General features: G+C 41.0%; 1 protein-coding gene across 4 annotated transcripts in view; it reads right to left on the bottom strand.

The window, feature by feature from the left end:
- Positions 1–25,468, bottom strand: part of mllt3 (MLLT3 super elongation complex subunit) — a 117,640-nt gene that overhangs the window by 53,034 nt on the left and 39,138 nt on the right. For all 4 annotated transcript variants that reach the window (XM_059970011.1, XM_059970012.1, XM_059970013.1 and 1 more), the window contains 2 exons: positions 4,943–5,025; positions 2,903–3,046 (listed from right to left, as the gene is read on the bottom strand). In XM_059970011.1, the coding sequence (XP_059825994.1) occupies positions 2,903–3,046; positions 4,943–5,025 (227 nt within the window). The remainder of the gene's footprint in view (positions 1–2,902; positions 3,047–4,942; positions 5,026–25,468) is intronic.

The following is a 25,468-nucleotide window of genomic DNA, read 5'->3' as shown; positions in this document are numbered from 1 at the left end:
TCAACTTTGAAAGTAACATTCAGCTCGAAAATGTATACAATTCTTGGCAGTAAACAACAGGATTTGTTGATTTAGAGAAGGCACAGGTGAGTGCTCAAAAGGACATTGCCTGCAGGTCTGGTGGATTTCAGTCGAGGAAAGATTGGCCAAGTTGATTTGGAACAAGATTTAGTCAAGATGTATATAAAAAGCCCAAGTGGAGTGAATGGGAAGAACACATTTTATTTAGTGGAGGCTAATAACTGGGCACTGGGAGGGAATGGGTCAGTAGCATAGTTTTTAAATGATTGTCTAGAGATGTGGTAAGGGGATTTTTTGCTTTCTATTCAGAAAGGCAGTAGCAGCAGCTGGAACAAATCACTTCAAGAAAGGTACAAGTAGAAACTATCTTGCTGAGTAGTATCTAGACAAGCACTCAAACTATCTTAATCTAAAGAGCACCAGAGTCAGAAGTGGGAAGTGGAAAAGGGCTGAGATGGATCTTTTATAGTTCACAGACATATCTGATGTGAGCTTTAGCAGTGTCTACCCGGCACAAGCCCCTCATGTCTGAGCTGGATCACTGTAGCCCAAAAAGTACAGGGCAACATGTTGCAGCTTGCATGATTTTTCATGAGCTGGCACAGCCCTTTGATTGGTGCTACTCGTAATGTTTTGCTGCTCTCCAATGCTTCTACTGCTTTTCTAACCATTAAAGTATTCATTTTTGTTTTATTTCTACACTTTCATTAAATAATCCTGCTCCCTTTTATTTAGGCGTTTCTATACCGCGATCATGCTGTTTGTCTAGTTTATGCAGACACGTAGTTTACCAGGCGAGTTCCCTGAAATCTTGATTATTCTTACTAGTAATTAATCTTGAAATAAAATTATAATTGTGGATTTAATGTATGAACTGCAAAATCTCAAAATTAAACTACCTCAGTCAGTGTTTAGCCAGGCAGCAACATTCGCCAGAACTGCATCTGTAATAAACAGAGGTTTCTCCATGAAATGACATGGCTTGTTTTTGTAAGATACCTGAAAGGGTTCTTCCCAATTTCAGAGAACTAACATTGCATCCAACTCCATATCACAGGAGTCTGAGAAATCCCAACGCACAATCCTGATTGCATGGCAGATTTGCCCCTCACCGTAAACAATAATGAAAAGCATGTGAGATCAAGGCAGAATAAAGCTCAATCTTAAAGATGCTTATATTTCTACTGGAAGGAACAGTCAGTTTTATGAGAATCAACATTGTCCAGTTTTTAAAAAAAATACCAATATCATCTTGTGCTTTTAAAACTAGGATAGACAAAAGCCAAATTTCATTATTTCAGTTTGTTGGACCTGGCTGCTACATTTCATTTTCCCATTTCACCTCCACAAGTCTTGATTAAAGACCCTGCTTTATTGTAATAAGTTTTAAATCGCTTTATTTATACCTTAAGGAATGAATTTCAGAATATGGGACCCCAGTAAACAAAAGGATGTTCAACAGTAGGGAAAGGGGAAAACCCTGAATGTGGACGTAACTTAGGGAGCCTCAAAGATGATGCTGACCATCAACAGGTTCTAGTTAAATGCTGATCAGGAGTCAGCAAGGACATGGGTGACTGATGAACAGCACGGTTAGCTGAAGATTATTCAGATATACACAGAGACCGACCAGAAGAGCAGCAGAATTCAGAGGCATTGTTGAACAATGGTAATGATGGAGGGAAAATGACGGCGCATATTCAATTCCCCTTTCCTCCTTGTGCACAATGCGATCCTTGCGCAATCCTGGGATAGATTTGCATAACAGTTTGATTTTCAGAGCCCCAGCAGACATGATTTTAAGGGAAATTTCACACAATTTGGTGCAAATATCATGGGAAAAGCTAATAAACTAAAACTCTGGTATACAAGAAGACTTTCGTAACAGATGTGTTTCTGTATATGCACTACAGATCAACGCAAGAAAAAGCAACTCTTTTGCAATGCAACTACTGCAGCTGAATGAAACGGAACTACTCCTGATGTTCCTCCACATTCATTGTGTGAATGAACAGAACCCAAGCAAGCAAGTTAAAGTCCACCTTGATTCGGACAACGTCTGTCAGAGGCTAATGCTGCGCACTTCAAAATTGATTGCAATGGACCAGATTTTGCAGTTGGAACAGCAGTGAAATGGCCAGCAGTCACTCCCTTCACACTATGAAACTTAACAACTTCAAGTAAGTGTGTATAAGCCAGTTAAACCAGCCAGTGGTGTCCCAATACCCCTCTTGTTGTACTGTGCTAAAGTTTTCACTTGGATCATTGCTAGATCATTCATTTCTGGAAAGACTCTGTATTTATTACAATGTTGTTATTAATAAGTACTGAAAAGCTTACACTTCCCTGCATTGTATAACTGCGTTTTGAGGCTGCTCAGTGATGATTGCTGCTCAACTACTTTGGACCAGGAGGAAACAAATTCTGTATAGGGAGTCCTGTTCTTACTCCTTCATATTTCATGATTCTATATTTCAATTTTTTCTTTAAAATATTTGATATTTCAGCTATCATAATCTCCAATGAAAATTCTAATCCTTACTGCATATTCTATTTAAAGTTTAAAAATTGTGCTGCCCAACTCCTGGCTTGCTCTCTGTGAGGATCAGCTTGATTACTCAGATTAGTTGATGATTTTGCCGTTGCTGGATACAAATGTTCTGCCAAACTCCATTCTCACCATCAGTGAAGGTTAGGATAGATCACTACTGAATTCACAGTCTGCAACTGTTTTCTCCCCGCTCCCCCCGGGTACAGCAGCAAGCAGTCTCTTTGCTGTTGACTACAAAGTCTACACCATTAACTGTCAGAGAATTGTATGTTTCTATTTACAACTACAACCAACCTCCCAGCCTCACAAATAATAAATTAAAGAACCTACCCCTCCTGCTTTCAGCAATTTTCGACGGAATTCCTCTGTTGGATTGTTGAAGGTGAGCTTTTCGCAACGGAGATGATTTACAGGTGGGTGCCCCTCAAGATGCAAGAATAAATCATAATCAAAGCGTACCTTCTTGGGCTCTTCCTAAACAAAAAGATGCAAGTTATTTAATTTGACCCAGATATGTTTTGGCATTCCAATCTCAAGGCAACTATTGGATTTGTTATTCAATTTGCTCAATTTAGAAAGGTAAAATAAAATTTACCTCAATTGGACTAAAGTGTCACAAAATTACAAAATAAAAGAAAATCTAACTTGAAAGACATAAAAGGCTACCAAGTGGCCAGGACAGTTCAGAGAAATATACTGATTAATTATTGGCCAGGTTTAACATATCTGTAGAATAATCTGCAGTTCTCACATTGGGCTCATCAGCTACCTTAGAACCTACTAAAAAAAATAAAGTGGAAGCAGGTAACTCTTATTCAAGGGACGAAGAAGATTAGCAGCTACAGGCTATTGTTTTGAATCAGTACACAGAGCATGAACACAAGCCCCTGATCTTAGCATGCATACCAAATACCCATCTTCAATGTTCGTGCATGAAAATATTCCCGTTAATGTATTATTCCAATACATTATCGGCTAATGGAAAACAATTGCTTCTCCAATTGGAAATAGTGTGAGCTTCCAAAGGTCAATTATGACCTTTTTTTTTGGTTACACATGAATAACGTAGCACCGAGCACAACTTCACAGCTGGCAAACAACACAGAAGTTTACCATGTTTTTAAATTGCAAGCAGGGTGATGGCCAATTTGAGGGATACAGAAAGAAATGGGTAAACTCTTACCAGATAATATTCAATAACATTACGTGTTCCTGTTCACAAGAGAAACACTGAAACTATGTAAATAGTATTTTTTTCTTTGGAGTAGACAGGTTGAGAGAATAGAAACCTAGAGTAAAGTTTAATAAATCCATGTATGTACAAAACAGATGGGATGTTTAGTCTGTAAATAAGGGCAACAGTACAAAAACATGGATGGCATGGTAAACACTTGCAAATCATAAGTTTAGTCTCAGCTGGAGCATTGCATACATTTCAGGATGAACATCAGGTATTGGAATGGTTGCATTTACTAGAATGATACCACGGATAAGAGACTTGAATTGGGACAATTACTGAATGTGGGGGGGGGGGGGGGCAGGGATCACAGACCAGACAAAATGAAAATCAACTATAAAAAGTCTTTTCCAAACTTCCTTCCATGGGCTTTTTCCGGACTTTTTGAACCAGCCATTTAAATTTAGAGTTCTATTAAAAATTTAGACGAACTCCAGGTGTCCATTGCTGCTGTTTCCAATCCTTTTGTTCCCGCTTGCCGACGTTCTGGTCTGCTAAGCAAATCCGAAGCTAAACTACCACAGCAACAAGATCCTGACTCTATTAGAAACTTACGCTTGCGAATTGCAGAAATGTGGAACGTTGACTGAGCTTTGACTATTCACCCATATCAGTTTTGTAAAAAAATTATAATGATTTGTAATTTGATAATTTTATTTTTTCCTCCTCAGACATCACCAGAAATACTGCTGCAACTTCAGAGTGCATTCATCAAGATTATACAAAGTGACAAAGCTTGGGGGTCACAAGTGCTACTTGGCTAAAAGCAGAATGTATGGGATGCTTCTCCTTACTTTGTGATGGTTATTTAACAACAAAATTTGATGGAGTGCCATTTTAAAGTTTTCAACCCTCCCCCAATCACAGTAGGCTGATTCCCTTCTAAAACTACTTTGCTTTGTATCAGATTGAATGGGTTCAACCAATTTCACTGGGGGTGGCCAAGAAATTTAAATTGTTCACAGTTAAATTGCTAGCCTAATCTTACTGAAAGCAATCTTGCATTACAAACTTGAACTATCATTTCCCTACGTTTTATAAGGCAAAATGTGTTTTGCAACCTCTGTGCTAGAAGCTCCACCACAAAGAAGCACAACAGCAGATACAAAAATATCAGGTATTAGGTACTTTACCTTGTTTCTGAAATACACTTCAATCGGCATTATAAAACCAGCATATCCCGACTCTTCCACTTTGTAAGGTGGATCCTTGCACACTGCACTCAAAAAGATAATGAAACAATTCAGAATAGATCACACACTCGGGAGGTACAAGGATAATAAACTATAATACATGAGAACTTGAAGGTCTAAGTTTAACAGAGTACCATAAGGCTCATAAGACATGACCTGCCCCTCAAAAAGCCATGCTGAATACCCTTAATCAGTCTATGACTAGGATGAGGAAGTGGAAAGCACGCGGGTCGGTGGAGCGGGGGAAGGCACGCGGGTCGGTGGAGCGGGGGAAGGCACGCGGGTCGGTGGAGCGGGGGAAGGCACGCGGGTCGGTGGAGCGGGGGAAGGCACGCGGGTCGGTGGAGCGGGGGAAGGCACGCGGGTCGGTGGAGCGGGGGAAGGCACGCGGGTCGGTGGAGCGGGGGAAGGCACGCGGGTCGGTGGAGCGGGGGAAGGCACGCGGGTCGGTGGAGCGGGGAAGGCACGCGGGTCGGTGGAGCTGGGGAAGACACGCGGGTCGGTGGAGCGGGGTATAGTGTGGAAGGTTGTTGTAGAGACAACAACAGAGACATTGACAGGATGCAGAGAGGAGCTAAGGAGTGGCAGATGGACTTCAACCTTGAAGAGAGTGAAGTGATTCATTTTGGAAGGTCGCATTTGAAGGCAGAATAAAGGATTAAAGGCAGGATTCCTAGCAATGTGGTGGAATAGAGGGATCTTGGGATCCACTTCCACAGATCCAAAGTTGCCACTCAGATTGACAAGGCGCATGGGGTGTTGACCCTTGATTAGTCCAGATTGAGTTCAAGAACCAAGGGATAATGGTATATCTCTATAAAACTCTAGCTAGGATACATATAGAATATTGTGTACAGTTCTGGTTGCCTCATTATAGGATGGATTTGGAAGTTTCAGATAGGGTGCAGAAGAGATTTACTTCTAATTACATAGGTATTCACATTTATGGAGATGGGTTGAGCAACCTAGGACTTTTCTCTTTGGAGTGAAGGACGATGAGAAGTAACTTGATGGAGGTGTACAATACTGATAGAATGGATAGCTACAGACTTTTTCCTAGGGGCAGAATTGGCTAATATGAGAGGCTTTAATTTTAAGTTGATTGGAAAAATGCGCGGGGGGGGGGGGGGGGAGAGAGAAGAGTGCCAGAGTTAGGTTGTTTAATACAGAGAGTAGAGGGTGCGTGGAACACCCTGACAGGAGTTGTGGTAGAGACAGATACATTAAGGGTATTTAAGAAACCCTTCACTACCATTGCAGGGACCTTCAACCAGGCCAGCTTGAATAAGTCTTTGAACAAATATCACCTGTAGAACCATCGGGGCCAATACACTTGACCACTGTTATACCATCATCCCACACCTAAGTTTTGGAAACTTCTCCTGGCTGTGCTTTTATTCTCAGCATATAGGCAGAGACTAAAGACTGCAGTACCAGTGGTGAGGAACAAAAAGGTATGGTCAAGAGAGGTGGAAAGCATTTTGTGCCTGTTGCTTGGATTGCCAGGATCTGCAGATCCTCTCGTTTCTGATTTAAGCACTTACAGGACAACTTTCTGTTGGTGGACTGGACGATATTCAGAGATTCATCTTCAAATCTGAATGAGTACACCACATATCTCATCAAAATCTATGTGGATGAGTGTGTGCCTTTAAGAACATACCAGAACAAAATTCATGGATGAGCCAGGAGACCCGTGGTTTGCTGAGAGCTAGATCTGTGACATCCAAGACTAGTGATCCAGAACTATACAAGTAGTCCAGGTATGACCCATGGAAGGGTATTTTAAAGGCAAAAAAAAACAATCTAGATTTAAGTCAGATAGAATTGGATGCACATCAGCTCCAGTAGGGTTTGCAGGCCATTACTTCCTACGAAGTGAAACCTAACATCATGAATGGCTGTGACGCTTCACTCCCAGATAAGCTCAACGCCTTTTATGCACGTTTTGAAAGGGAAAATAAAATTACATGTATGTGCACCCTCACAGCATCCAGTTACCATGTGATGTCTCAGAAGTAACTCCTAACAAGAGGGTGAACACTCACAAGGTATCAGACCCTGATGATGTTCCTGGTACACAACTGGTGGGAGTGTTCAAGGACACTTCAATCTCTCACTGCTGCAGTCGGTGGTTTCCACTTGTTTCAGAAGGCCAACAATCATACCATTGCCCAAGAGCAGGGTGTGCTGCCTCAATGAGTACTGCACAGATCACTCACGTCATTGTTTATTGACTACAGCTCAGCGTTCAACACAATCATATCCTCTTCTCTAATCAAAAATGACTCGAAAATCTGGGCTTCTGCAACTGGATTTTTAAACTTACTCACCAGGAGGCCATAGTATTTGCAGATCAGAAATAACATCTCCTTGCTGACAATTCACACGAGTGCAAATCTAAGCTGAGTGTTTAGCCCACGGCTCTACTCCCTCGATACCCATGGTTGTGTGCATAGGTACAGCTCAAACATCAGCAAAAATTTGCAGACTTAACAAAAGCTGGCAGAATTTCAGATGGTGACAAGGAGCAAGACAGATCATCTGGTTGAGTGGTGTCACAGCAACACCCTTGCATCAACATCAACAAGACCAAAGAACTGACTGTTGACTTCAAGAAGGACATATTCTGAAAGTGAGGTTTGGCAAGGTAAGCTCAAGAAGCTGATTAAGTCAGAGGTAAGATGTATGGCGCACTATAGTTTATCCTTTCACCATCCACTAATGCACTTCCAATAGAATATCCCAAGATGATCTGCTGTCAAAACCGTTCTCCCCTCTGTTTGGTTTGGTTTAAACTTATTGCACTGGTTCATTTTTTTTAAGCTGTTATGCTGTTCTGTATTTCATTGTGTAAGCTGCTTGTTTGGGTTACTACTGAAGATGAGATAGGAGAATTGTGTGCCATTCAATTGGGTTGGCCAGATTGAGGGGACTTTTCTCTGGTGAGGGACACCAAAATTGGGCTTGGGGTCTTTTGTTAGGGAGATGAAGAGAGAAGCTGCCGTTAGAAGAGGTGGGATTCGACCTGGAGCGGGGCTGTGATTCGATGAAGCCCGGAATGAGATCGAAGGAGGGTCGGCGAAGGGGGAATCATGAGCTTCAACTTGTGCACATTAGACTGCTCCATTAAAATGCGCCCTTTTCTTTTTTGTTCTTTCTTTAAAAGCACTTTAGTCAAATTAATTATAAAGCTAATCTTTCAATTGTATGCGGTGCACCATCTGGTGTTTCATGGCACTTATTTGCAACAAGGTAATGAAACACACAGCATCCTCACAAACAGGCTTTGAAGTGGGCTGACACCTCAATCTCACATGTTTGGCGGGGCTGAAGATTGTCTCCCTTAGATTTGCATAGCTAACAGAACCAGTGTGTTTCAGTCATCTTGGTTTTCCAGCTTGCAAAGTATGCAAGATGAGAAATAAGGTCACTTTTGAATCTATTTACATATAATATAGGAAGAGAATATGAAAAAAATGAAAACAATTTTATCTTTCCTTATTTCTCAGTATTTTTTTTAAATCATACTTGGAATTTTCTCCTCAACTCACAGGACTGTGACCAGAAAATAAAACACCAAAAATTTTGGATGATTTTGGCTCCACAGCTTGTCATTCCATTTGATTTTTTTTGGAGACTGTATGGCCCACTTGTGATATTAAAATGTTATTTCAATATCACAAGTGGGCCATACAGTCTCCAAAAAGCTTCAGTTGTTTATTCCCACATCAAGACAGAAAAACCATCACATCATTGCTTTTCTTTAAAATTTACATTAATAGCCTAGCCTCATTTGAAAATCTGCAGATGACAAAGCTTGGCATAGTTGTGAACTGCAAAGAGGATTATATCTGAGGTATCTGCAGCATACAAATAGTCTGGTGGAACCAGCACACATTGGTAAGTGAAGCTTCATGCAAAGAAATGTGCAGTGAGTCTCCTCATTCTCTTTAATATCAAGTATGAAAGAAGACCATCCTGGGAAAGGTGCACAAGTTGAGGGACCAACTGATATACGTGGATATCATGGTGGAATAGTTAAATCAGGCTTAAATAATTCTGGGCTTCATCACTAGAAGTAAAGAAGAAAAGCAAATAAACAATCAACTTTGTAAAATATTCCAGGGTCAACTGGAGTATTGCATTCAAATATGAATAGAATTAGAAAGGGTCCAGTAGATCATCAATGCGAGATTCCACAGATGTTTTCAAGATAATGGGAGGGGGGGGGGGAAGGACAGGATACCTCTTTTTTTTAAAGGGTCAGTCCCTCAATTTTGAGGCTGCGCCCTCTAGTTTTGGAGACCCCACCCCACCACAGGAAACAGCCTCTTCATATCCACCCTGTCTAGTTCATTCAACATTTGGAAGGTTTCAATGAGATTCCTTCCCCCCCCCCCCCGCATTCTCCTAAATTCCAGCAAGTACAGGCCCAAAGCTGCCAAACACACCCCAGATATTAACCCCTTCATTCCTGGAATCATCCTCGTGAATCTCCTCTGGATTCTTTCCAATGACAACACATCCCTTCTGAGATATGGGGCACAAAACTTTAGTCAATACTCCAAGTGCGGCCTGACTAGTGAGTTATAAAGCCTCAGCATTATTTCCTTGTTTTTATATTCTATTCCCCTTGAGATAAATACCAACATTGCATTTGCCTTCTGTACAACAGTCTCAACCTGTAAATTAACCTTCTGGGAGTCTTGCACGAGGACTACTAAGTCCCTCTGCACCTCTGATGTTTGAACCTTCTCCCCATTTCAATAATAGTCCACACTATTGTTCCTTCTACCAAAATGCATTATCATACATTTCCCAACTCTGTATTCCACCTGTCTCTTTTTGCCCATTCTTCCAATTTGTCTCAGTCCTGCTGCAGTCACGTTGCTTCCTCAGCACTACCTAACCTTCCACCTATCTTCATATCATCTGCAAACTTTGCCACAAAGCCATCAATTCCATTATCCAAATCATTGAAAAACAATGTGAAAAGTAGTGGTCCCAATACCAACCCCTGAGGAACACCACTAGTTACTGCTAGTCAACCAGAAAAGGCCCCTTTTATTCCTACTCGCTGCCTCCTGCATGTCAGCCATTCTGCTATCTATAGCATTACCTTTCCTGTAACACCACTTATCTTGTTAAATTCAGCAGAATTTCTTTAGCCAAAGAGTAGTAAATCTCTGCCACAGACTGCGGTGGAGGCTAAGTCCATGGGCGGAAATAGATCGTTTCCTGATTGGTCAGGGCATCAAAGGTTAAGATGGAGTTGAGTGGGATCTGGTATTCAACCATGATGGAATGGTGGAGCAGACTCGATGGACTGAATGGCCTAAATCTGCTCCTGTGTCTTATGGTCCTCTGGATGAGACTATAAATTGGAGAAAGATCAGTGTTGATGGTATCAGAAAGGATCTGCAAGTGTGGAATGGGATAAGTTGCTTCCTAGCAAAGGTGTACTTAGTAAGTGGGAGGCCTTCAAAAGTACAATTTGATGTTTGTATGTTCCTATCAGAATTAACAGCAACTATACCAGGTTTTGGGTTTTGAGAGATATTGAGGCCCTCTGGTTGCAGGAAGGAGCAAAGGAATACAAGAAATCCAAGGGATCACATAAGAAGGAAACCAGGAAGGCTAAAAGGAGGCACAAGGTTTCTCTTGCAGACAAAGTGAAGGAGAATCCCCAGGGCTTCGATAAATATATTAAGACCAGACAAAATTGGACCTTTCGAAGATCAGAGTGGTCCTCTAAATATGGAGCTGAAAGATGGGGGAGATCTCAAATGGGTCATTTTCATCTCCATTTACTCAGGAGACAGGCAGAAGTGAGGCAAAACAACAGCGAGGTCATGGACCCTGTACAGTTTACAGAGCATTTAAAAAGGAGATTGCTGTCTTGTGACACATTAGAGCGGATCAATCTCTCAGGCCTGACAGGCTGTTCCCTCACTCCCCATGGAAGGCTTGTGCAGAATTATAGGGACAGCTACAGGTTTCTTTTTAAATCCTTAACCATGGGTGAGGTGCTGGAGGATAGTTAATGTTGTTCTGTAGCTTAAGAAAGGCTGTAAGAATAACAAGGAAATTATAGGCCAATGAGCCTGACATCAATAGTGGGAAAGTTACTGGCAGGTATGCTAAAGGACCAGATATAAAAGATTTTGAAGAAACAGGAACTGATTAGGGATAGTCAGCATGGCTTTGTATGTGGTAGGTCAGATCTAACCAATCTTAAGAGTTTTTTTGATGAAGTTATTGGAAAGTTGATGAAGACAATGCAGTGGATATTGTCTACATGGACTTTAGCAAGGCCTTTGACAAGGCCCCACATGGGAGGATGGTCAAGAACGTTCAGTTGCTGGGCATTCAAGATCAGATAGTAAATTGGATTAGACAGTGGCTTCACTGGAGAAGCCAGGGAGTGGTAGCAGATGGTTGCCTGTCCAACTTAAGGCCTGTGACTAGTGGAGTGCCACAAGGATCGGTGCTGGATCCATTGTTGTTGCTCATCTATATCAATGACCTGGCCAATAAAATGGTTAACTGGGTCAGCAAATTTGCAGGTGACTCCAAGACTGTGGATGTAGCGGACAGAGAGGAAGACCAGCAAGCGTGGTGCAGAGTCTAGCCCAGCTGGTAAACTGGCAGATAGAATTTGATGCAGACAAGTGTGAGGTATTACAATTTGGGAGATCAAACACACACTTAGACAGTGAAGGGTCAGAGGGATCTGAGAACACAGATCCATAATTCCTTGAAAGTGGCATCACAGGTTGGGTGGTGAAGAAAGTTTTAGGCACATTGGCCTTCATAAATTGAGTACCAAAGTTGGATGTTATTTCAAAGTTATACAAGATGCTGGTGAGCCTAATTTGGATTATTGTGTGCAGTTCTGGTCACCTACCTGCAGGAAAGATGTAAATAAGACTGAAAGAGTGCAGAGAAAATTTACAAGCATGTAGCCAGGACTTGAGGATGAATTAAGGAAAAGGTTGGATAGCTAGGACTTTATTCCCTGGAACGTAGTTGAGTGAGAGGACATTGATAAAGGTGTATAAAATAATAAGGGGTATACACAGGGTAAATGCAAGTTGGCTTTTTGCACTGAGATTGGGTGAGGCGAGAACAAGAGATCCCAGGTTAAGGGAGAGAAGTGAGATGTTTGAGGGGAACATGAGTGGGAACATCTTCACGCAGAGGATAGCGACTGTGTAGAATGAGCTGCTGGTGGATGCAGGTACAAATTCAGCATTTAAGAGAAATTTGGATAGGCACATGGATGGTAGGAATATGGAGGGCTATGGTCCGGCTAGAAGTCAAAGGAACCAGCTAGATAATAGTTAGGCACAGACTTGAAGGGCTGAAGGGCCTCCTTCGGCTCTAGTGTTTTATTACTCTGCTGGAAATCCAGAAAAACACACACAAATTGCTGGAGAAACTCAGCAGGTCAGGCAGCATCTATGGAGGGAAATAAACAGTCGACGTTTCAGGCTGAGACCCTTCATCTGATGGCAAAGAGGAAGGATGTTTTTCTTCCCTCAGTAGGGATTATACAATTAGAAGACAGTGTTAATGTGATTGAAAGGGCTGGAGAGGTGAAGAGGAAAATCTTTTTAAAGGGTTATGAGCTTCTAAGAGTGGTAACACTATCGACCCTCACATTTAAACAGCACTAGAAAAGCAAAAGCAGCAGATACAGAAACAATGTGAGAGGTTCAACAGGTCAGATCGTATCTGTCCACAGTTGCTGCACAATCTGCTCAGTATTCCTAGCAGTGATGTTTTAAACAGTACCTGTGACTCCACATTCAATGAATTATGTACCTGTATTCCTAGATCCCTTTGTTCTACCACACTCCTCAGTGCCCATCCGTTCACTGTGTAAGACCCATCCTTGTTGACCTACTAAAATGCCAAACCTTGCACTTGTCTGCATTAAAAATTCCATCTGTCATTTTTCAGCCCACTTTGCCAGTTAGTCCAGATTCCACTGCAAGCTCCAATAGTCTTCCCCGCTGTTAACTACACCCCCAGTCTTGGTGTTATTCACAAATGTGCTGACCTAGATAAACACATCATCCAGATCATTGACATAGATGACAACAACAACAGGACCAGCACTGACACCCATAGCACTCCACTAGTCACAGGCCTCTAGTCAGAGAGGCAACCATCTACTACCACTCTCCAGCTTCTCCCATAAAGCCAGTCTCAAATCCAATTTACTACCTCATCTTGAATGTGAAGCAACAGAAACTTCTTGACTAACCTCCCATGTAGGGCCTTGTCAAATGCCTAACTAAAGTCCATGTAGTCAACATCCACTGCCTTGCCTTCACCAACTTCCCTGGTAACTTCCTCAAAAAACTATGGAGATTGGTCAGACACGATCTACCACACACAAAGTTATGCTGACTACCCCTAGTCAGTCCATGCCTATCCAAATACTCCTATCTGGTCCTTGTGAATACCTTCCACAGACTTTCCCACAACTGGTGGCAGGCTCACCAACCTACAATTTCCTGGCTTATTTTTAAGAGCCTTTCTTGAACAGCAGAACAACATTACCTCACCTGCAGCTAAGGATGATTTAAATATCTCTGCTGGGGCCCCTGCAGTTTCTGCACTTGTCTACCACAGGGTCCAAGGGAACACCTTGTCAGGCCCTTAACGACCCAAAATGTCTCAAGACACAAAGATCACCTCCTCTGTAATCTGTATAGGGTCTATGACCTCACGGTTGCTTTGCTTCACTTCTATGGTCCATCTCCCAAGTAAATGCAGATGCAAAACATCCACTTACAATCTCCCCTTTCCCTTTTGGCTCCACATGTGGATTACCATTCCAATCTTCCAGAGGATCAATTTTGTCCCTTGTAACCCTTTTGCTCTAAACATATCTGTCAAAGCCCTTGGGATTCTCCTTCACCTTGTCTGCTAGGGCAATCTTATGTCTTCTTTTAACCCTTCTGATTTTTTTAAATTTTCTCCTGCATTTCCTATATTCCACAAGTATCTCATTTATTCCTACTTGCATATATCTACTATGCACTTTCTTTTTTTTTTAACCTCTTAATCAGGGTCTCAATATCTCTTGAAACCCAAGATCCCCTACACCTGTTATCTTTACCCTTTATTCTGACAGGCACATACAAGCTTTGTACTCTCAAAATTTCACTTTTGAAGGCCTCCCACTTACCAAGTACACCTCTGCCAGAAATCAGCCTGTCCCAATCCAAACTTGCCAGATCCTTTCTGATACCTTCTGAAATTGGCCTTTCTCCAAACCAAAATCTCAATCCACAAACCAAACTTATCTTTCTCCATATTTACTTCAAAACTAATGGCATTTTGATCACTAGATGCGAAGTGTACCCCTACACAAACATCTATCACCTGCCCTGTTTCATTCCCTAACAGCAGATCAACTCATTCTCATTGGGGACTTCTATGTACTGATTAAGGAAAGCTTCCTGAACACATTGACAAACTCTATCCTATCTAGTCCTTTTGCAGTATGTGTTTTGTTAAAATCACCTACTATAATAATCTGATATTTCTTGAAGCAGTCTGCGATCTCTCTGCAGATTTGTTCCTCTAAATCACATGGACTGTTGGGTATAACCCCATTAACAAGGTCATAACTTTCTTCTTCCTCAGTTCCTCACATAAAGCCTTACTAAACGAGTTCTCCAGACTGTCCTGGCTGAGGACCACCATGACATTTTCCCTGACTAGTAACGCTACCCCTCCCCCCTTAACTCCTCCCACTATGTCGCATCTAAAACGACAGAACTTTGGGATAATGAGCTGACAGTCCTGCCCCTCCTGCAACCAAGTCTCACTAATGGCTACAATATCATAACTGAGCTATGCTTTGACACAGCATACTTGCAGTTTTATAATGGTCTTCAACATTTAGACAGTTCAAAGTACATTTATTACACTGGACAGCAAAGGTTTTGTTCTCTGAATACTTTTGGATGTATCTTATGGATTTTGAGCTGCTGATCATGAAAATCACCATGAGATTTCCCCATGGTGCACCATTTTTAAAAAAATATAAAATTACTATTATTTATTATTTCAATTCATAATTCAATTAAGATGTTACCCACAATGTCAGCCGAAAGTTTTTCTAACAAACAAGATGTGCAGATGCTGGAAATCAAAGCAACACAAAAGAAATGCTGGAGGAACTCAGCAGGCTAGGCAGCATCTATGGAAGAGAGTTTTGGGCTGAAATCCTTTAGCAGGACTATCTTGCCCAGACATGCTGAGGCAGGGTGGATGCTGCATGGCACAACAGGTTTTAGTGCGGCTACGAAGGCACCACACGCACACACCGTTCTATGCATTGAGCTTACATGTACATCAGATGCGATCATATTAATGCACCTGCTCTACACGCATAGCATATTGTGTGTAGTCATTATAATTGTATTTATGATAGAAAATGGCTCACAAATGTTGCAACAACTGCGATACTTTCTGGTATACCTGTGGCAAGTATACACTTAAATCTCAAAGACAGAGCACAACTCCTCTTAGTTAAGCCTTTGAGCTCTACCTTGGGTGTAAAATTGCCAACCATGACAAAACGTGGGCTCTTGACATTTGTTGCACAACATGCACAGTCAATCTTAGAGTTGGCTGAGGTGAACTTGGAAGAAAAATGCCATTTGCTGTCCTGATAATATGGTGAGAGCCAAAGAATCATGTGACAGACTGCTGCTTCTTCCGTCTGACCAGTGTCTGGTTTTTCTGCTTAAAAAACAAGAAATCCACTGAATAGCCCAATCTCCCTTCAGCCATGAGATCTGTGCCACATGATGATAGTCTTCCAGTATCAAAGCCATCAGAGACAGATGAAGATACCATGATGCACGAGGCAGGATTAGAAAGTGATACTGATACAGATTTTCAACCCTTCATGTTGAGTGAGCCTCAACCGATAACTCAATACGGGTTAAATGATCTGGTCAGAGACTTGAGTTTGTCAAAGGCAAAAGTAGAATTACTGGGTTCAAGACTACAAGGGTTGAATCTGCTGTCACTGGGCACAGAAATTTCCATGAAGGCAATCAAGGAAGTTGTTCAAAATTTTCTTGGCAACTCCAGAGCACCAAACTACATGCAGCTGGTTGATAACAAGCTCCCAGCATACAAAACCATGAAGTGCAACATGTCACCAATGAGTCATTTTCTGCATTCCCATTTAGATTTCTACCCTGCAAATCTTCGCACTGTCAATGACAAGCATGGTGAAAGGTTTCACCAGGAGATGTGGTCATGGAGAAAAAGAATCTAGTGTTGGCTGATTATTGCTGGACCCTTAAATGAGAGGCATCAAACACTGTGTACAAATGAAAATCAAAACATTTTTAGCTAAATTGAACTATTGTAAAGTGTCAGCATCATTATGCAACTAAACATGTTATATTCAATAAAAGTTAATGTCTTGTTTCTCCAAATTCCTATGTGATACTAGTGGTCTGAAATGATATGTTTTCAGCTTCAAGCAGACCATCATAAATAAAAAATTCCAAGAAAGCAACACTTCCAAAAAAATTTGCTGTCCAGTGTCATCAACCTATGTATACTTTATGCAACCTTGAGATTCATCTTCTTACAGGCAGCCACAAAACAAAGGAGCACAATAGAACTCATTTAAAGATGATGGTCAAACACACAAATGTGAGAAACGACGAACAAATCGTGCAAACAAAAACTAAACAACTAACACTCAGAACTATAGTGCACAAGAGTGAGTTCCACAAAGCCAGTTCATCACTGCAACAAGTCCAGGAGCCTGTCAGTTGCAGGCCACAGCCTCAGTTCAGCACAGATGAATAAACCTCATGGAGGTGTAAGCTGAACACCAGCCCATCCCTCGTCTCCAGCCGCAACCACATCTTGACGTTTTCAATCTGGCCTGGTGCTTAAATCGGTCAAACAACAGCTTGTTCCTTGCTCTTGGACCCAGATCTTGCCACTTTAATTCAGCCCCATTCCACTCCAGCAATGGTCAAACATAGGCTTGTCCTTACATTCAGGTCTGGGCTCCGCCACTTTGACTTGGCCTGTACCCACCACACCCCACCTTGGCTCCTGTTCACTCCACAAAGAAATGCCAGGCAATTCAAAAACATAAATCCAAAAGGAAAGTTACAGGGCATTAACTGCAGGTGAACATTGTCCAGAAAAAGCATGATTTGTAGAATAACTAGAAAATTTGTTTGCTGTCAGTAAGGTGCCACTGTCTCACCAGCACCATCTTAAACACATCCCTAACTGTGCAAGAATACAATTACACAACTGTGAAAGAATTACAGCCACTCACTTAAACATTTTCAATAATCAAAGTCATTATTAGCTGAAGATATTAACTTGTTAATTTCAGATTTCAGTTTTCTTCATTGTTGCTTCTATTTAAATTTTTCAAACCTGCATTGTTTGTACAAACTTCCCTCAAGATGATAAGTGCAAAGTGACACACATTTTAAAACCAAAGCACAAAACTCCCGAAGTTGGCAAAACAGACTCTGCTGCAAATTTTTAGATCTTTCACGAGAGTGGAGCAAATTGTCCAACATTATATTGGTTCTGACCATTCACAGGTATTCCACTTAGTTCCATTGACTGTCAATTCATTATTACCTTCTCAATAAACCTGATCAAACACCAGATAACTATTTGGACTGTACAGTCACACTGGTACAAATCCCTGCCCTCCACAGAGCCTATCAAAGCAAGAAAATTCCTCTTAGTTTGGATGGACCGTTTACCCAGCACTCCAAAGCTTTGAAATTCAAAGAGCCGCTGTTTCTTTCCCATTACCTCTTGGTGGATGTGATGGAAGACATCATCTCCCTGTTTTGAGTGCACAAACTCAACAGCTAACAAACACCATGGAGAACTCTGGGATGGGAAGTGCTGTGCAGTCAAAACAGGAGGGGATGGAGAGTAGAGAGCAGCTTCCATCACACCCACCATGTGGTGAAAAGACCCCATCGGATCCAAGCATTGTATCAACATATGGAACAAATGCTGCAAGTCTTCAGGAATGCCAGAGGGGGGACATGGGCAGCATAGCCATTAGCGCAGTGATTCACAGGACCAGCTGTAAAATCAAGTCGGGTTCCATTCCTGCCGCTGCCTGGAAGGAGTTTGTAAGTTCTCCCCATGACATTATGGGTTTGCTCCAGGTGCTCCAGTTTCGTCCCACATTACGAAGACATACGGACTAGGGTTAGTAAGTTACGGTCATGCTATCCCAGCACAGGAAGCACAGTGTGGGCTGCTCCCAGCACATCCTCAAGAGCTGGTCACTGACGAAAATGGTGCATTTTGCTGTATGTTTCGATATAAATGAGAGAAGTCAACATTTATGTATCTCAGCACCAAGCAGCTGCACCCTCACCCTGGCCAGCACAACACCAGCCCTCACAGGCAGCGTCACTACACCAAGCAGGGGTGATTTATTGCAACACACACAAAATGCTGGAGGAACTCAGCAGGCCAGGTAGCATCTATGGGAAAGAGTATTGTCAATGTTTCGGGCCAAGACCCTTCTGTAGTCCTGGAGGGGAAAAAAAGCTGAGGAGTAGATTTTAAAGATCAGAATCTTTTCCCCCTCCATTCCTGCCAAAGGGTTTTGGCCTGAAACGTTGACAATACTCTTTTCTCCCCCCATCGGTGCTGCCTGGCCTGTTGGGTTCCTCCAGCATTTTGTGTGTTGCCTAGATTTCCAGCATCTGTAGATTTTCTTTTTTTGTGAGGGGTGATTTATTGGTTGATTCGTGCCAGGTTTCTGCCACAGAAGAAAAAGAATACAGGGATACGAGCCAGATTCCTGTGAGTTACACATCTCTCTGTTATAATGACTCATTCTGTTAGTGCTCTTACTACTGGAGTGTGTCCTCAACATGAAGGTAGCAATATACAACTTAAGTACAATATTTCAGTCTCTCCAGTTAATTAGCTTTGCCTGTACGTCATGTGGAAATACTAAGTATAAGAGTGGGAGGAGGGAAAGCCCTTAGCACTGATCTCCTGTATGGTTTTAAAAAGTACAGCCAAAGACAATTATAAAGCTAGTTTCTAACAGATCTGGAAAGCACATAATGTACTTGGCTAAAAGTGAAATCTAAATTTACAAGATAATCACATTATTACATAGTTTTCCTAGAAAACAATAATCAGGGCAAATTTACCAGACAACTGCTCCTAAAATTACATGGAGTTTAGTGTTGAGATTTATTAAAAAGTAAGGATAATATTAATGCTATGGTCCGTGATAGAATATTTAAAAGCCCACAGCACAGAAAAATAAATCTACCAGCCCAATGAGGACTATGATATTTCTTAAATGTGCAATCCCAGTTAAATGCAGGAACAAGGAAAAGTGTTCATGTTGTGCCAGGTCCCAATCATCCTCTGGATAATCAAGTACTCCACATGCTAAAAATTTTGAATACCAGGCAGAAACCCAGCCTTCCAACACCAGCACCATTTTAGTGAATCTATTATGTTTTAAAAATCTTCTGCCGCATCTTTATAAGCTTCTTGAAGAGCACAGCACAGGATACAATAGTATAAATGGAGCCAAAATAATATTTGGGATGCTTAGAACTGCACCCTACACCTCTCATTTTCTTGCCAACTATTACAATTTGTTAGGACCCCGTTAATTATCATTGAGATTGTTAACGTGCTTCACTGCTTTTCCCACAAGGAAACCAAAAGCCCAAATTTTCCATTAAAGAGGTTACATGTATGGAAATACAGATTTTAGTTCAATAATTGTGCAGAGATTTGGAGCATGCAAGTCTGTGTAAACATTCAAGTTCAGAAGACTCTCACTGCTGATAGGACCAATGCATTCCTGAGCCAAGGTGTCAAATTTGAGCCTTCACAGATTTCTCAGGAATTACACTGACAGGTGTGCCAACTGAATGTGGCCTCTGTTAGAACTGGCAGAGGTTCAACAGCTCCATTTATTTCAAATGGAAAGTCTGCAGCGATGAAAGTCAAATTAATGGCAATTTACAGCCTATTATTTGAATTAAAACTCATTTAGTGCATTTAAACATATACCACTGTTGAAGTCTACATGTTTTAATATTCCCAAACAGTATTCTTAACTTTCAATATGTGTAAATGTTAGAGGCATTCAGAAATGTTCAAATACTTTGACAGTCATTATACACACAGTGGCCACTTTATTAAGTAGCCCCTATGCTTAAAATGATCTTTGTTCATGCTCCCCTGGTGTTGCAGTCAATCCACTTCAAGGTTTGATGTGTTGTATGTTCAGAATGGTCTTTTGCATACCATTGTTGTAACTTGCAGTTATTTGGGTTACTATCTCCTTCCTGTCAGTTTGAGCCAGTCTGGCCATTCTCCTCTGACCTCTCTTATGAACAAGGCATTTTTGCCCACAGAACTACAGCTCACTGGATATTTTGTGTTTTTCGCACCATTCTCTGTAAACTCTGGTGACTGTTGTACACGAAAATCCCAGACTGGCAGTTTTGAGATACTCAAACCATCCTGTCCAGAACCAATAATCATTCCACAGTGAAAGTCACTTCAATTTCTTCCAGATTCTGATTTTTGGTCTGAACACTGACTGGACCACTTGACCACATCCGCATGCTTTTACGCGTTGAGCTGCTGTCACATAATTGGCTGATTAGAGCAGGTGTACCTAATCAAGCAGCTACTGAATGCAACTTTAGCCTGTGATCATGATTCTCAAGGGGACCGATGATCAACAAGGTCCTGTCTTGCCATTCAGATCAGAGCCAGCTTTCTTGTGGAACACACACAAAATGCTGGAGGAACTCAACAGGTCAGGCAGCATCAATGGAGGGAATTGACAAGACCCTTAATCGAGACCTCATGTGAACTTTACTTTGGGAAACTGCCTCCAGGAACAGTGAATTTCATGGTAACTTACACTGCTCGGCATCAGCAAATAATTTAGTTTATTGTTCTAAGTAAATTTATTATCAACATACATACATGTCACCATATACTACCCTGAGATTCATTTTATTGTGAACTTTCACAGTAAATACAAAGAAACAATAGAATCAGTGAAAACCCACACACATTGTGGACTAATAACCAATGTACAATAGACAACGAACTGCAGATTCAAACAAAATAAGCCAGAAATTGAGAACATGAGACAAGTCTCTGAAAGTGAGTCTGCAGGTTGTGGGTTAAGTCTATAGGTTCAGTGTTGCCACAACTACATTGTGAAATTTGTTTTGTGGCAGCAGTGCAGTGCAGGCATTTCAAATTACCACAAGTTAATAAAAATATAAATGCAAGACACAAGAGGTACAGCAGGTGCTGGAAATCTCCAGCAATGCATACAGTTTGCTGGTCAGACTGCATCTATGGATGGAAATAAACAGTCGATATTTCGGGGAGAGACCCTTCGTCAAGACTGGAAAGGAGGAGGAAGATGTCCCCCTCGATGTTGTGAGGTTGAGGCATAGTAGGGTAGTGTTCATGAGTTGATGGCAAAGGGGAAGTTACTGTTCTAGAACATTAAGTGTGGGGCTTCAGGCTACTGAACTTCCTTTCCTGATGGTAAGAAGAAGAGGGCATGTCCCAGATGATGAGGGTCCTTCAGGTTGGACTTTGCATTCTTGAGACACCACATTTTGAAGATGTCCTTGATAGTGAGAAGGCCTGAGCCTGTGATTTACAACCCTCTGAAGGGCATTTCAATCCTGTGCATTGGTACTCCCACAACTGGCAGTGATGCAACCAGTCAGAATGCTGTCCAGGCCAGGCCAGAAACAAGGGATAGAGTTTGGGTATTTCACATCAGGTCACTTGAAGCACAACAGCAATGCAACACTCCTTCCAAATGTTGTCAATAACAATGGCATTGAATAAACAAGCCTCTGAAACAAATGCCATCTGTGAATGTAGAGCTCCAAGGTCAGGATTATTTTGCATAATCAGTCACACACATCAAGAATAGCATCAAATTCCAAGCAAGGCATCAACTCAGTATACCTTTGTGCATGTTCTTTCCATTGCACCAGTACAACTCCCAATACATCACTTCTATGCCTGATACTGAAATTACAAATAGGAGTTCTGTATGCCAACATTTGCTGCAGTTCAGCAACCACGTGGACCAGCTTCTTTGCCATTGACTATGCCTTCAGACATTTTCTGTTTCTAAATGCTTTACATGCCAACTTGCTTAAAATGCAATCCACTCTGCCGCCACAACAGATAAAGAAGTTGAGGTCCAAGTATCAGTGTAAACAACTTGCACATTTCCTTCCACAGATCAACCAAAGACAGATGTAAAGGTAAATGTAAAGACAGAAGAGAAAAATGGAAGTAGATGAACTTGGTATCATATTCAAGTAATGGGATAAATTAATCAGAATAAGAAAAAAAAGCAAAATTATACTTTAAGATTGGTAATTGAAACCTGAAGGAGTGAGATTCCATTTTTACAACAGGTAAATTTTAGCAGTACAATAGGTAGTGGTCAGCAATTTATAGTGTCAAAAGGATTAGCTGGTATAGCAACTCATGGGGTACACATTCAATCCAGCAGGGCATGCCAGTGGTTAGTTAGCCTTACATAACTAGTCTTCCCCAAAGCCCCCTTTCAATAATTAATTCAATTCCCTATTGAAGGATCCCACTAAAAAACCACTGCAAATAGTGGGTTCCAAATCCTAACTCATGTCATTTCCGGCTCTTTATCATTTGTGTCCTCCAATTCTTATGGCTAAATAATTGATGGCCACTTTTTAACCTGAGGTCTTCACAATTTTTTTCGAATCTCATCCTTCTAGCTCTGCATTTGAAAATTCTTCTTCAACCTTGTGCACATTTTCTAATTTGGTAAGCAAGTACAGATACCAGAAGCTGTATTTACATTTGAAGCATTACAATTACAAGCAGGAGGTCAGAGAGCTTCTGAATAATAAGTGTTATCTTCTAAGTGTGTAATAGTGAAAATTTAAGAATAATTCTTTGGATATTTCCTGTGGCTTTTGCCTGAAGCTTAGACTTAACATTCCACAGCAAATTTTGACATTATTAAAGAAGAAAGCCCCAAGTTCATTCAGTTACCATAATGTTTCTCTACAAATAAATGCTTGGAATGATACTGTGGCGAACTACATATACCTGTCTGGACACGCACACCTGCTGACTGCTCCTGTGGCTCCTCCCACAGACCCCTGTATAAAGGCGATTGGAGGCACTGCTCCTCCCTCAGTCTCCAGGATGTTGTGTGGTGGGCTCTTGCTGCTAACGCTGCTTTCTTCCAGCTAATAAAAGCCCATCTCGACTCACGTCTCCAAGAGTTATTGATGGTGCATCAGATACATCCAGAGATTTGTACAAAAAGCAAAGAAACTCTTATCCAACAAATAAATTTAGTCACAGAATTTTACCAGCAGTAAATAGCAAATGGCAAAGTGCAAATAACAGAAGCCGACAGGAAAAATTTGAAAACTGTCCCCACTGTTAACTTCACCGTCCAAGACTGACAGAATATAACAAGGGGGTGGAAGGAGCAGAGAGACAGGACATCAACATGCTAGTCAAAATTTGATTAGCTTAAAAAAAGTTGTCAATTTTTCTTTGGTTAAAAAAAAAAGTGACAAGATTGCAGGTACAATTTTTTTTGAAGACATTGCTAGTTATCTAGGATTTGGAAAATTCACAATTGATCTTCTATCGATCTAAATGCCAGTTATTCTTTAGCTTAGCCATTTGTGCCTCTCGAACCCAGAAGGGGTTGAAGTGTTTCCATGAGGACTTATCAAAATCAGGGTCTTATCGGGACTTATCAAAATACTGATGAAGGGTTTCAGGCCAAAGTGTCGAATGTTTATTCCTTTGTATAGATGCTGCCTGACCTGCTTGAGTTCCTCCATCATTTTACATGCATTTTAATAGTCGGCAATTTGTCCTGATCATCATCCTTGTAAATTTTAGGTTCAATTACTTCATTATTCTTTATCAAAGAGCAATAACATTCAATTTTAGAGCCTGTAATATCAAGAATCAAATAGTTTTGAATCATATTTGTGTTCTAAATGGTTTTCTGACTGTAAATCAATGATTTACATCAGTCATTACTCTGGCACACCAACACATTTTAACATTAGTGCAATGGGGGTGGATTTGTACTGCAACATAATCAGTAGTTTCAAATTAATTGGAGACAATCAGAATGTTTGTGAATTATCTGATTTTCTTATCACAGCTGGCAGTTGTCACTAGATCCACTCAAAATGTAAACATGTTCATTCATTACGAAACTGAGAATTCCCTAGCAAATTACTGAACGCATTAAAATCAACTTCAGAGCCTCTGCCATATGCACTGCATCTTGATACAATAAGAGACCAATTCTTCAGAGTACGTACTTTTTTTAAAAACTCTAGCCAACATCAAGTTTGCTGCCAATTGCTCATTACCGAGCACAGCAGTAAAATATTGTGGCCCACCATAAGCTGTTCTGAAATGTCAGAAGCTTGTACAAACTGAAAAAAATATCTGCAGGTTTATTTGGTAAGAATGACAGTAGGAAAGGCTGTGATGGGATTGGACTGTCAGGCAGATTCAGAAGGACTCCAAGTCTTGACTCCAAAAGACTGAAGGCAAAGTGAACTGCTACAGTATGTTGGATGCCTTAAGACACGCCCCATTTCTAGAATTAGCACTAGTTACACAAATAAAACAAAACTAAAGTATGTATCAGTTGTAAATGAAGGTGGCCGATGGTAAGCATGTGATACATCAGAATCCAACTTTGATCATCAGAACTAATTTGCTCATTTCATTGCTTTAGCTTCAAATTGCACATAAATATTGAATTAATTCAAAAGGAAAATGAGAAAGCTGGGAATATGAGTCATAGTTCATTTTTTATTTTAAGCGAGACGCAAGCATATCACAGTTGCATCATGTTTGCAATTCACATATTTATATAAACAAATAAAGATGCTCAAACAATATACTTACAATATAACTCAAATATTACTGGAAGTTTAAATACATAGCACTCCTCCCAGTTTAGCTATAAACTCCCACTCAATAGAGATGCATCTCAACTGTATATACAATATAATACAACTACTATATACAGGCATCCACGTCATAGTAAACTTTACATTGTCCCATTCAGGCCTAAAGATTTAAATGCTATAGAGGATTTCTTACTCTTGTGGAATAACATCTTTCCTGACAAGGGAGGTCACTCTGCTTCGCAAGTAAAAGTTACGGCTGTGAAAACAGTATCAGGTTCTGGTGCCTCCTCCCTGTGGATTGTAGGAGTTGACTCAAGACTGCCAGAAGTGACTCTGATAGCTCTGCACATCTTTCTTCTCCTTCCCTTTCCTCCTTTTAGAAGATATCTTGAACTTGGAAATGTCTATTTAATGTAGTGGAGTG

This window comes from Hypanus sabinus, chromosome 5 (assembly GCF_030144855.1).
Source record: "Hypanus sabinus isolate sHypSab1 chromosome 5, sHypSab1.hap1, whole genome shotgun sequence".
Taxonomy (NCBI): Eukaryota; Metazoa; Chordata; class Chondrichthyes; order Myliobatiformes; family Dasyatidae; genus Hypanus; species Hypanus sabinus.
This window is presented reverse-complemented; position numbering and strand designations above follow the sequence as displayed.